At 39.2% G+C, this 12,958-nt stretch overlaps 1 protein-coding gene across 1 annotated transcript in view; it reads right to left on the minus strand.

The window, feature by feature from the left end:
* SHC4 (SHC adaptor protein 4) overlaps positions 1-12,958 on the minus strand; it is a 179,265-nt gene that overhangs the window by 16,803 nt on the left and 149,504 nt on the right. The window contains exon 9 of the mRNA XM_004386297.2: positions 12,696-12,756. Within this exon, the coding sequence (XP_004386354.1) occupies positions 12,696-12,756 (61 nt within the window). The remainder of the gene's footprint in view (positions 1-12,695; positions 12,757-12,958) is intronic.

Consider the following 12,958-nt stretch of genomic DNA (forward strand, 5'->3'; position numbering starts at 1 on the left):
CTCCCTCCCACGTAGCCTCATATGTCACCTCCCTCCCCTCCCACTGGCCCCCAGGTCTGCCCCACCCCCACTCACTGGCCTCACCATGCCACAGTTTTTTTTCTCTTTCTTCCTTTTCTTTCCCCCTTCTACCTAGTCCTGTATGCTACCTCCCCTGCTTCCCGCCAGCCCCTGCTGCACTGTCATAGCTAGAGAGCCACTGGCACGTGGGCCCACTGCTGCCTCAGGTCTGCCCCGCTCTCACAGGCCCCTACCATGCAGCCATATGTTTTTCTTTCTCCACTTCTCCCTCCCACCTGGCCCCAGTCCTCCCTCAGCCACCTCTCTTCCCTTCCCACCAGCCCTAGAGTCCACCCCACCCCTCCTCACTGGCCCTAACTACACTGTAATTTTTTTTTCCTCTTTCTTTTTCCTCCCCTCCCGCCTAGCTACATATGCCATATCCCCTTCCCACTGTCCCCTGCCATGCCACCATTTTTTCTTTCTTCTCCTTCTTTTCTTTCTCCCTCCCACCTAGCCCCATATGCCACCTCCCCTCTTCTCACCAGCCCTTGGCTACAGTGTCCCCATTGCTCCGACCCATCACCACACTAGGTCTGCACTGCCCCTCCCCTCCAGCCACATGACCAACTGTTGAATGGTGGGAAGTGAGTCCATACCAATCCCTATCTGACACCCCCACCCATCTGGCAAGGGACTGTGAACACTTCCACGCCACTGGACCAACATGAGAAGGAAGACAACACCTGCCCAGTCCTCCCTCAGCCACCTTGCCAAACCAGTGTAGAGTGAAGCAAGCTCTCCCTTTCTGCTGCTGCCCTGCCAACCTAGACAAGGTGGTGAGAACTACTGTGCCCACAGATGAGCAAGCAGCAAAGCGTGCCCAGCCCACCCGCCCTGACATAACAAAAGAAAACAAAAAAGCAGGATGAAACAAATGAACATAAATAAAGAAAATAATACCTTAATGTCTTGGAGACAGCAGATAATATCAAAACATATAAAAAAGTAGGACAAGATGGCTCCAGCAAGTGAACAAAATAAAGAATCAGATAACCTTCTGGTAGAAGAAAAGGCAATGGAAATACCTCATACGGAACTCAAAAGACTAATATTTAGGCTCTCCAAGAGATTAGGAAAGAGATCAAGGAAAACACAGACAAAGCCAAGGAAAAAATTGACAAAAATACGGAAAATACAGACAAAACCAATGAAAACACAGAAAAAAATCAAGGAAAACACAAACAAAGCAATAGGAGAATTTAGGAAAATAATGCAAGAACAAAATGTCAAAATAAATAAACAATTAGAAATCATACAAAAACAGCCGCTAGAAATCTAAAAGATAAGCAACAAAATTTCATAAATGGACAACTCAATAGAAGGTTTTAGGAGCAAATTTGAAACAATGGAAGACAAAATCAGCAGATTGAAGACAAATCCATGAACACCATTTCGAATGAGGAAAAATCAGAGAAAAGAATGAAGAAAACCTAAAAATCATGTGGGACGCAATCGAAAGCAAAAATTTGCCTGTGATCAGCATTTAAGAATGGGAAGAAAATGGAAAACAGAAGATTGTTAAAGATTTGCTGGCAGAAAACTTCACAAATATCATGAAAAAATAAAAGCTGACCACCCAAGAAGCTCAACAAACCCCATATAGGATAAACCCCAAAGAAAGTCACCAGGACATATCATAATCACACTTGTCAAAACCAATGACAAAGAAAGAATACTGAGAGCAGCTTGAGAAAAATGAAGTCACTTACAAAGGGGGAAACAATAAGACGAAGCTCTGACTACTTAGCAGAAACTACGCAGGCAAGAAGGCAATGGGATGAGGTATATACAGAACCTTGAAAGAAAAAAGCTGCCAACCAAGAATAATACATCCTGCAAAACTCTCTCTCAAATAAGATAGTGAAATTAGGACATTTCCAGGTGCACAGAAATTAAAGGAATTCATAAAAACCAAACCAAACTTACAACATATACCGAAGGGAGTCCTTTGGTTAGTGAACCAATAACATCAGACAACAATCTGAGTCTAGTACCCAGGACAACATTAGCCAGATACCAACCTAGGTAAAGAACTCTCAATAAGAAAACAAAGCTAAAAAACTTAAAACGGGGAAATCAAGGCACCAATCTGTAAATGATGACAACATCAAAACAACAAAAGGGAGAATAAACGGTGTAGGTATAGAACTTTCAAATGGAGACCCAGTCGAAGCATTATCAAGTAATAAAAGACTGGTTCAAACTTAGGAAGATAAGGGTAAATTTCAAGGTAACCACAAATAAAGTTAACGAACCTATTCATCAGAATAAAAAATAAGAAAAACATAAAGATTCAGTAAACACAAAATATGTTTAACAATTAAAGAAAAGAAAAGAAAATCCACAAGCAAAAGGAACTCAGCAAAGGAAAGTAAAAGGAACAAAGAAAACATAAGCACCACAAAATAAAACACAACGATATGACAGCAATAAACTTACACCTATCGATAATCACATTGAATGTAAATGGCTTAAGTTTATAGCATAGAGAGTGGAAGAATGGATTAAAAACAAACAAACAAAAAAGACTCATCAATATGCTATCTACAAGAGACACCTTAGACAAAAAGCTATAAATATATTAAAAATCAAAGGATGGAAAAAATACATCAAGCATCAGTAACCAAAAAAGAGCAGGAGTGGCAATATTAATCTCAGATAAAATAGACTTTAAGGCAAAATCCACCATAAAATACAAGGAAGAACATTATATAATGACTAAAGGGATAATCCACCAAGAAGACATAACCTTAAATATCTATGCACCTGATGACAAGGCTCCAAAATACATAAAACAAACGCTAACAGCACTGAAAAGAGAAATAGACAGTTCCACAATAATAGTAGGAAACTTCAACACACCACTCTTGGTAAAGGACAGAACATCTAGAAAGAAACTCAACAAAGATACAGAACATGTAAAGGCCAGCTGCAATTAACCAATTTGAACTCATAGATATACATAAAACACTGCACCCAACAGCAGCAAAGTACACATTCCTTTCCAACACACGGAACATTCTCCAGAATAGACCACATTTTAGGTCTCAATAAAATCCAAAACATCAAAAAAATACAAATCATTCTCTCTGATCACAACGCCACGAAAGTAGAAATCAATAACAAGAAGGGCAAGGAAAAAAAATCAAATACATGGACACTGAATAACACCTTGCTTAAAAACAACTGGGTAATAGAGGGAATCAAAAACTTCCGACAATCAAATGATAATGGAAACACATCATACCAAAACCTTTGGGACACAGGTTTATAGCAATAAACACACACATCAAAAAAGACAAATGGGCCAAAATCAAAACGTTAGCCCTACAACTTGAACAAACAGAAAGAGAACAGCAAAATAAACCCTAGAAGAAAAGGAGGCACTAGAAGACAGGAAATAATAAACATTAGAGCAGAAATAAATGAAATAGAGAAACAGAAAAACAATTGAAAGAATCAACAAGACCAAAAGTTGGTTCTTTGAAAAATCAAAAAAGCTGGCAAACCATTGGACAAACTGACAAAAGAAAAACAGAAGAGGAAGCAAATAACCCAAATAGAAATAAGATGGAGGACATTACAACAGACACAACTGAAATAAAAAGTATCATAATAGAATACTATGAAAATTTGTACTCCAATCAAATTTGAGAACCTAGATAGACAAACTGAGATAGAAAATCTGAACAGACCCATAACAAGAGAAGAGACTGAAGAGGTAATAAAAAATTCCCAACAAAAATAAGCCCTGGCCCAGATGGCTTCACTGGAGAATTCTACCAAACATTCAGAGAAGAGCTCATACTAGTACTACTCAATCTATTTCAGAGCATAGCAAAGGAAGGAATACTCCTGAATTCATTCTATGAAGCCAGCATAACCCTGATACCAAAGCCAGGCAAAGACACTACAAAAAAAAGAAAATTACAGACCAAATATCTCTCATGAATATAGATGCAAAAATTCTCAACAAAATTCTAGCCAATAGAATTCAGCATTGTATCAAAAAATAATACACCACAACCAAGTGGGCTTCATACCAGGTATGCAAGGATGGTTCAACATTAGAAAATCAATCAACATAATGCACCACATAAACAGAACAAAAGAAAAGAATCACATGATCATCTCAATTGACACAGAAAAGGCATTTGATAAAGTCCAACATCCATTCCTGATAAAAATTCTCAATAAAATAGGTATAGAAGGGAAATTCCTCAACATAATAATGGCCATCTATACAAAACCAATAGCCAACATCATTCTCAACAGAGAGAGGTTAAAAGCAATCCTCCTGAGAACAGAAACAAAATAAGGATGTCTTTTATCACCTCTCCTATTTAACACTGTGCTGAAAGTCCTAGCTAGAGCAATAAGGCAAGAAAAAGAAATAAAAAGGCATTCAAATCAGAAAGGAAGAACTAAAACTATCCCTATTAGCAGGTAATATGATTCTATAGTAGAAAATCTCAAAGATTCTACAAAAAAATTACTGGAACTAATAGAAAGATTCAGCAGAGTAGCAGGGCACAAGATCAACATACAAAAATCAGTTGGATTCCTCTACACCAGCAAAGAGAACTTGGAAAAGGAAATCACCAAATCAGTATCATTTATAATAGCCCCTAAAAAGATAAAATACTTAGGAATAAATCTAACCAGGGACATAAAAGACCTATACAAAGAAAACAAAACACTATTGCAAGAGACCAAAAAAGACCTACATAAATGGCAAAACATACCATGCTCATGGATAGGAAGAGTCAACATGTGTGAAAATGTCAATTCTACCCAAACCAATCTACAGATATAATGTAAATACAAACAGCATTATTTAACGAGATGGAAAAACTAATCACCAACTTTATATGGAAAGGAAAGATGCCCTGGATAAGCAAAGCATTATTGAAGAAAACTAACAAAGTAGGAAGCCTCATACTACCTGATTTCAGAATCTACTATACACCCATGGTAGTCAAAACAGCCTGGTACTGGTACAATGACAGACACATAGACCAATGGAACAGAATCGAGAACCCAGACATACATACATCCACCTATGGCCAGTTGATCTTTGACAAAGGACCAAAGTCCATTAAATGGGGAAAAGACACTCTTTTTAACAAAAGGTGCTGGAAAAACTGGATGTCCATCTATAAAAAAATAAAACAGAACCCATACCTCACACTATACACAAAAATGAACTCAAAATGGATCAAAGACCTAAATATAAAACATAAAATGATGAAGATCATGGAAAAAAAAATAGGGGCAATGCTAGAGGCCCTAATACATGGCGTAAACACAATACAAACCATAATTAACAATGCACAAACACCAGAAGATAAACTAGATGACTCAGAGCTCCTAAAAATTAAATACTTAGGCTCATCAAAAGACTTCACCAAAAGACTATAAAGAAAACCTATAGACTGGGAAATAATTTTTGGCTACAACATATCCGACAAGGGTCTAATCTCTAAAATCTATACAATACTTCAACACTTCAACAACAAAAAGACAAATAATCCAATTAAAAACGGGCAAAGGATATGAACGGACACTTCACCAAAGAAGACATTCAGGCAGCTAACAAACACATGAGGAAATGCTCGCAATCATCAGCCATCGAAGAAATGCAGATCAAAACTACAAAGAGATATCATCTCACCCTGACATTATCAGCACTAATAAAACAAAAAAAAGAAACGAACAAATGTTGGAGAGGTTGCGGGGAGATTGGACCTCTTATGCACTGCTAGTGGGAATGTACAATGGTACAACCACTATGCAAAACGATATGGCACCTCTTAAAAAGCTAGAAATAGAAATACCATACGATCCAGCAATCCCACTCCTAGGAATATATCCTAGAGAAATAAGAGCCATCATAAAAATAGACATTTGCACACCCATGTTCATTGTAGCATTGTTCACAATAGCAAAAAGATGGAAACAACTTAAGTGCCCATCACCAGACGAACGGATAAACAAACTATGGTCCATACACACAATGGAATACTATGCAACGAGAAAGAAGAATGATGAATCTGTGAAACATCTCACAACATGGATGAATCTGGAGGGCGTTATGCTGAGTGAAATAAGTCAATTACAAAAGGACAAATACTGTATGAGACCACTATTATAAAAACTCAAGAACAGGTTTATACACACAAAAAAACAAACTTAGATGGTTACGAGGGAGGGGAAGGGTGCGGAGGGGAAATCACTAACTAGATACTAGACAAGTGTTAACTTCGGTGAAGGGAAAGACTACACACAATGTAGGGGAAGCTGGCACAATCTGACCAAGGCAAAGTCATAGAAGCTTCCTAGACACATCCAAACACCTTCAGGGACCAAGTTACTGGGGCTGAGGGCTGGGGACCATGGTCTCGAGGGACATCTAGGTCAACTGGCATAACACAGTTCATAAAGAAAATGCTCTACCTCCCACTTTGGTGAGTAGCGTCTGGGGTCTTAAAAGCTTGTGAGCAACCATCTAAGATACATCTATTGGTCATATTCCGTCTGGAGCACAGGAGAAAGAAGAAAACCAAAGAGACAAGAAAAATAGTAGTCCAAAGGACTAATGGACCACATGAACCACAGCTTCCACTAGCCTGAGCCCAGAAGAACTAGATGATGCCCTGCTACAACCACCGACCGCTCTGACAGGGATCACAATAGAGGGTCCCAGACAGACTGGGAGAAAAATGCAGAACAAAATTCAAATTCACAAAAAAAGACCAAACTTACTGGTCTGACAGAGACTGGAGGAACCGCAAGACTATGGCCCCCAGACACCTTGCTAACTCAGAACTGAAGCCACTCCCGAAGTCCACCTTTCAGCCAAAGATCAGACAGGCCTATGAAACAAACAATTCACACATAGTTCCACAATGCGTACTAGACTAAATGGGCACACCAACCCAAAAGCAAAGACAAGAAGGCAGGAAGGGACAGGAAAACTGGATGAATAGAAATGGGGAACCCGAAGTCGAGAAAGGGAGAGTGTTGACACATCACCGGGTTGGCAACCAATGTCACAAAACAATTTGAGTATTAATTGTTTAATGAGAAACTAATTTGCTCTGTAAACTTTCACCTAAAGCACAATAAAAAAGTTTTTTTAGACTGCAGAAGTTGGTAAAAATCTTCAATTTCTTCATCTCTGCATTAGGGTTGCGGCATGAATTTGAACAACAGTCATATTAACTGGTCTTCCTTGTAGGCATATGGGTATTATCCTATCACTGACAGCGCTGTACTTCAGCATAGATCTTGAAATGTTCTTTTTGACGATAAATGTGATGCCACTCCTCTTTGTCATTCCCAGCATAGTAAGCTATATGATTGTCTGATTCAAAATGGCCAGTACAGTCCATTTCATCTCACTAATGCCTAGGATATCTATCTTCAAGCATTCCATTTCATTTTTGACTACTTCCAGTTTTCCTAGATTCATACTTCGTACATTCAATGTTCCTATTATTAATGGATGTTTGCAGCTGTTTCTTCTCATTTTGAGTCATGCCACATCAGCAAATATGAAGCATGCCCCCCCCCAGTTAAAATTATCATGATTAATTGAAATGTGGATGTACATCTATTATCTTTATCAATAAATGCCCTAAATTGTATGTCTTGAGATATTATCTAATGATAGTATTTGGCCATTTTGATTAGCAAGACGTTTTTAAACTATTTATCTTTAACTCAAACTTTAAAAATTTCTAGTTTGTATGCTTTATAATACATGCATAAGGTTTCAGTGTATGTGTATGTAACTTATAAATGATTTACTAAGCATTTAGTTAGGAGTGCCTATGTATAAAAATTTACTGAAAGAGAAGTATAATCAAAAGTGTTTGCAAATAGCTAAGCACTCTCCTTCTAAATTCTGATGGACCTGAGTTCAAATCCCATTAGTACCTCTACTGGGGTAGGCTGGGACAAGTTACTTAACCTCTCTAAGACTCAATTTTCTCATCTGTAAAATGGGGCTGCCTAGTTTATAATACAGGCGTGAGCGTTAAATGTCTGTCAGACACTGAGCATGGTGCCTGCCTCATAGCAGGCATCAACAAATACTTGCTATCACTGCTAGCTGTTTATTAATCCACTGACACTGGGCCTCTGCACATGTTTATCTTGCTGCAAGATCCTTTTCTTCACCTAACTCCTATTTGTCCTTCAGGAAGCCTTCCCCTGAGTCCTTCCCTCCCTCAGGTTGGATAAAGTACCATTCCATGATACACTGAATTATCTGTTTACTTGTCTGTCTTCCCCTTGACACTGCAAATTCCTTGGGTCCTTGAGGAGAGACTAAAAAAACAAACACGGTGCCATCAAGTTGATTCCGACTCACAGAGACCCTATAGGACAGAGTAGAACTGCCCCATAGGGTTTCCAAGGAGCAGGTGGTGGATTCGAACTGCCAACCTTTTGGTTAGCAGCCGTAGCTCCAGCACCCATTTATCTTTGTATCTTCTGTGTCTTCAGCACCTGGTATGAAGCAGGTGCTCAAAAGAAAAATGTTTGTCAGCTGAATGAACAGATGACTGAAGGTCTACCCAGTTTTCCTTTCCTAGCATATCTGACCCCATCATGTTCTCAAGACCCTGAATCAGCCTTTAGCCCCGACTCACAGGGCACTGACTCATCTGCCCCTCACAAAGCATTAGCATGAGTTGGCCATCCCATAGGATCAAATGACAAAGTTGTCATTGTCTGTGTCCAATCTCTCTTGAAAACTGCCACTTCTTTTGTCAAATGTGCCATTATAATTAAGTCAGCAATGTTGTGTTAAATGAAAAAAAAAGATACCCCACCCTGTCCCCAAATTTAAAATTATTCTAGGTTAAAGTGTGTGGATGGCGAGAACTTAACCACACAGCCCAGCCATTCTGCATTCCAAAAGTTCTTTTTGCCAAGTATTACTCCAAGAACCTATTCAACCTGCCTAAGAGAAGATTTGTGGTAGAAAGTAAATACATACACAGACAGTGTATGTACTGTAAGTACCAAAAATTTTAAGTGCAAGCCCTTAGGGTTTGTGGAAATGTAACGTCTTTTTGATTAAAAATATCAACATTTCCATTTTAACTTGAAGGCTGGGGAAACGTTATGCTATTTTGCTAATTATTTTTCCCCTAAGTGAATTTAGTATTAAGGATAGGGATCTTTTATATGCCTGGCAATAAATACAATTAACTCCTTCAACAACCAGAAGCCTATTGCAGTATTTATAATACACTGGAATTCAAGTTTTAAGTCAATATTTGAAAAAATAAATGTCTTAGGAAGAAAAAGCCAAGTCTTTTAAAAAATATTTGTATAGGTGTCCCTCACATACTTATGTATGAATCTCTGGGAAAAGCCACAAAAACTGTTTATTTGCTATTTTGGTAACTGCTATTAATTTTCTTACTCATTGGTCGAGAATATCAGCTCACTTTTCAAACATACGCCCAAGTAGTCACAGGCAGGCCCCAAGGGAGGAACACCTGACGTATGGATGTCTGTGGATGAAAGACCACTGTACTAGGGAAGTCCTTCCTGCCACAACAGGAGGGAACTTACTTGTCAGAGTCTCCAGAGTAGAGGTTAAGTCCTATCCGTCAGTTGCCATCAAGTCATTTCTGACTTACGGAGACCCCATGTGTGTTAAGAGTAAAACTGTGCACCAAAGGTTTTCAATGGCTGATTTTTCAGGAGCAGATTGCCAGGCCTTTCTGCCAAGGTGCCTCTGGGTGGACTTGAACCACCAACCTTTCAGTTAGTATCTGAGTGCCTAGCATTTGCTCTACCCAGGGACTCTGAGTCCTATACCACCACACTTTTGGTGGCTGAGGATTAGGGGAGGGGGCTTCCTAGTATTCTGGTTCCCCAATGGAACCCAGACAGCTTTTCTAAGGGAACAGTATTGTAGCTCGGTGATTTACACGAGCGGAGTATTTCCAGCTGGGGGGCTTTTTCCAAACTACGAACACCACCTCTCACCTCCCCAAGATTCTGAAAGGCTCCCAGTTACAAATCTTTACCTCAGAGGCACCTTACAGAAAATAGTATGCCAAAGCTCTGTTTTGGTCCCAGACCACCCCACAGTTACAGTCTAACTGAAGAACAAGACACTTGCAAAAAGACTTTCTATTGTATGTATTGTTATAAAATACACGCTTAAGCTCCAGTGCAGGCTAAACAGAATAGAAGAATATGCTGAGCTTGTCTAAGAATTAAACTAAATTCTATGGGAAAATATATTCCAGGCTCCAAACAAACTTTTATTACAAAGTCTGTTCATGAGTTTAGATCTGCTTATACTGGCTTAGGCCAAGTATAAACCAAGTAAGAACAAGGGTCTACACTGTTTGTTGATTTAAAGAATAAATAAAACTGAGGTAAACAGAAACAAAATAAACTGGATTATATGATAAGCCTACGCCTATTAAAAAAAATCTTGAATAAGGTTGAAATGGTACCTCCACATCCATGTTATACCTTCAAAAATTTGTTTTGAAAGGGTGCTTTTAAAACGTAAAATAAAAATCAAGATGAGAGCTCTTGAAAAATAAAATGGAAGAAAGGAAACGATGCTTCCTTTTCTGCAGTGATAGTCCTATGATTTAGGATATTAACATATGTACTGAATGTCAAGGATTTTTATCCTTCCTGGACCCCAGTAGGTCTCCTCCAGAAGCTGGGCGACTGAAGACAGGAGGACAGAGGTTAGCAGAGATGAGAGAGAAGAGCTGGGAAGGGCAGTCTTTGGACTGCTGAAAATGTTGGAGTTCCTCAGGACTCTGTCCCAGGCACAAGGTTCCTCTCTCCCCTCTTCCACCTGTGCTCTCTTGGTACAAACGATCTAGGAACTGGTTCTGGTGCACTTACAGATTCTGGTACTCATTCACTCTCTGTCACTGTCTCTACCTCTCCCCTTTTTCTCCACTACCTTCTCTGTGTCCAGATCATTTCCACTCATCTCTCGGGTTTTGGTTTGGTTGTTAGGTCCCTGGGTAGCAAAAATGATTAAGCACTTGCCAAAGGTTGGCAATTCCCAACCACCCAGAGGTACCTGGGGAGGCCTGGCAATCTGTTTCTGAAAGGTCACGGCCTTGAAAACCCTATGGAGCAGTTCTACTCTGCACACATGGGGTCACCATTGAGTCAACTTGATGGCAACTGGCTTGGTTATTTCCTGAGGGAGACCTCTATAACCCCCCAAATTAAGTCAGGTTTCCCTGTTGCTTGTTATCATAACATCTTGGGCTTGCCTCTTTGAAACACTCACCACATTTGTAAGCATTTGTTTAAGGTGTCTCTATCCTTACCACCTAGGATTGTGCTTGACTCACAGAAGGTCCTTAATAAAAAGCCACTGAGTGAATTGTTGAATGAATGAAGAATATATGAATGAGATAAAACAGCATGTGAAAATGTGGTCAAGTGAGCTACAGCAAGGGTAGAAAATGGTTATAACACCACAGGGCATGTGTGGTGTGTTCCTGCTGATCAAATCCTTAGGTTCAGGATTTCCAGGGTTAGGGAAAGGAGGGAAAGCTGAATTATGGCCCCCGGAGAGCATGGTTTTAGAAAGAGTATTCACATTTACCATCAATTTAACTTGTTTTAGTCATGTTATTGATAATCATATTAAAAACAAATAACTTTAAAGAATGGCATGGAATTTTAATTTCTATCAAAAGGAGCCATCTATTTAAAGAATTTAAAATACTGCCTTAGCTCACTGCTCTTATTGGTCTTTGCAGGGTAAAAGAGGGTGGTAATCATAGCTATACCAAGAACAGTAAACTCTCACGTTTCCTACTATATAAAAGTAATACAATTAATACAACATTGGCATAATTCCATAAGATATTTAAAAGTATCCCTGGAATTGACTACCTTCTAGGTGGCAAGTTCTGACTAATTTAATTTGAGTCCTTAAATTTGGTTATCCAGCTCTATCCTCCACTGCATTATTTATGCTGTTTAGTCCTTGCGCCTTCTAAAACTGCAACACTTCCTTTCCCAAAGAAATAAATGCCTTCAATAACTTGTAAAAATGAAATGACTATCTAGCAGTATAATCTGTTTTTATTAAAATACATTTCCAATCGAGAGTTGATGTTCTACACTTGTGCTTTGGAAAATTTGCGCCCAATATCAATTATCATATGCAGTAATGAGACGTTCAATGCCCTAGCAAGTATGGGGTGGATGGGCCCCTAATTGGGACTCTCACATTTCAGATTGCCTTTTGTTCCCTTTGCCAAGCTGGAATAAAGCTTAATCTAATCCTAACAGATTTTACAGACATCTGTTTTCATGTTAGTCTACTGTCTAAACTTCTAGGAACTGGAACTTCCTTGAGATTTGAGCAGAGAAATCACCTCTTCGGCAAAAGAGCTTTCATGATGTCAAAACAGAGAAAGACCCCATAAAGAAGAACCATAAGCATGATGGGCACATAAGAGCAAGAGAGAACCGTGAGCCTTCTAAGGGTTATATGTTCAATTATAACTAACTGTGCCATGAAGCATTTAAGAGCAAGGGCCGCATGTGTCCATATGACTTAAAAGGAATGAGCAGGGGGGCAGACGGAGGAGAGTGACTGTACCTACCTACTGCCCTGCTTTGTTCTAAACAGTTCTCGTATACGCTGCTGCACTTGGAGTTTCCAGGCTGTATGAACAACAAATTGCAAAACATTTACAAAGATAGTACACACTCATAACCTTTAAACAAAGAAGGAAAAAAAGCATTAATAAAACTCCCAGCAGAATACAGGAGAGTGGTTCACTTTCTGACGCAGGAAGTATCTCACAGGTAAGAAAAGGACATTCAGATTTTGGGTGGGGAGCTTACACTTCCATCCTAGTGCTTT

This window comes from Trichechus manatus, unplaced genomic scaffold (assembly GCF_000243295.1).
Source record: "Trichechus manatus latirostris isolate Lorelei unplaced genomic scaffold, TriManLat1.0 scaffold00161, whole genome shotgun sequence".
Lineage (NCBI taxonomy): Eukaryota > Metazoa > Chordata > Mammalia > Sirenia > Trichechidae > Trichechus > Trichechus manatus.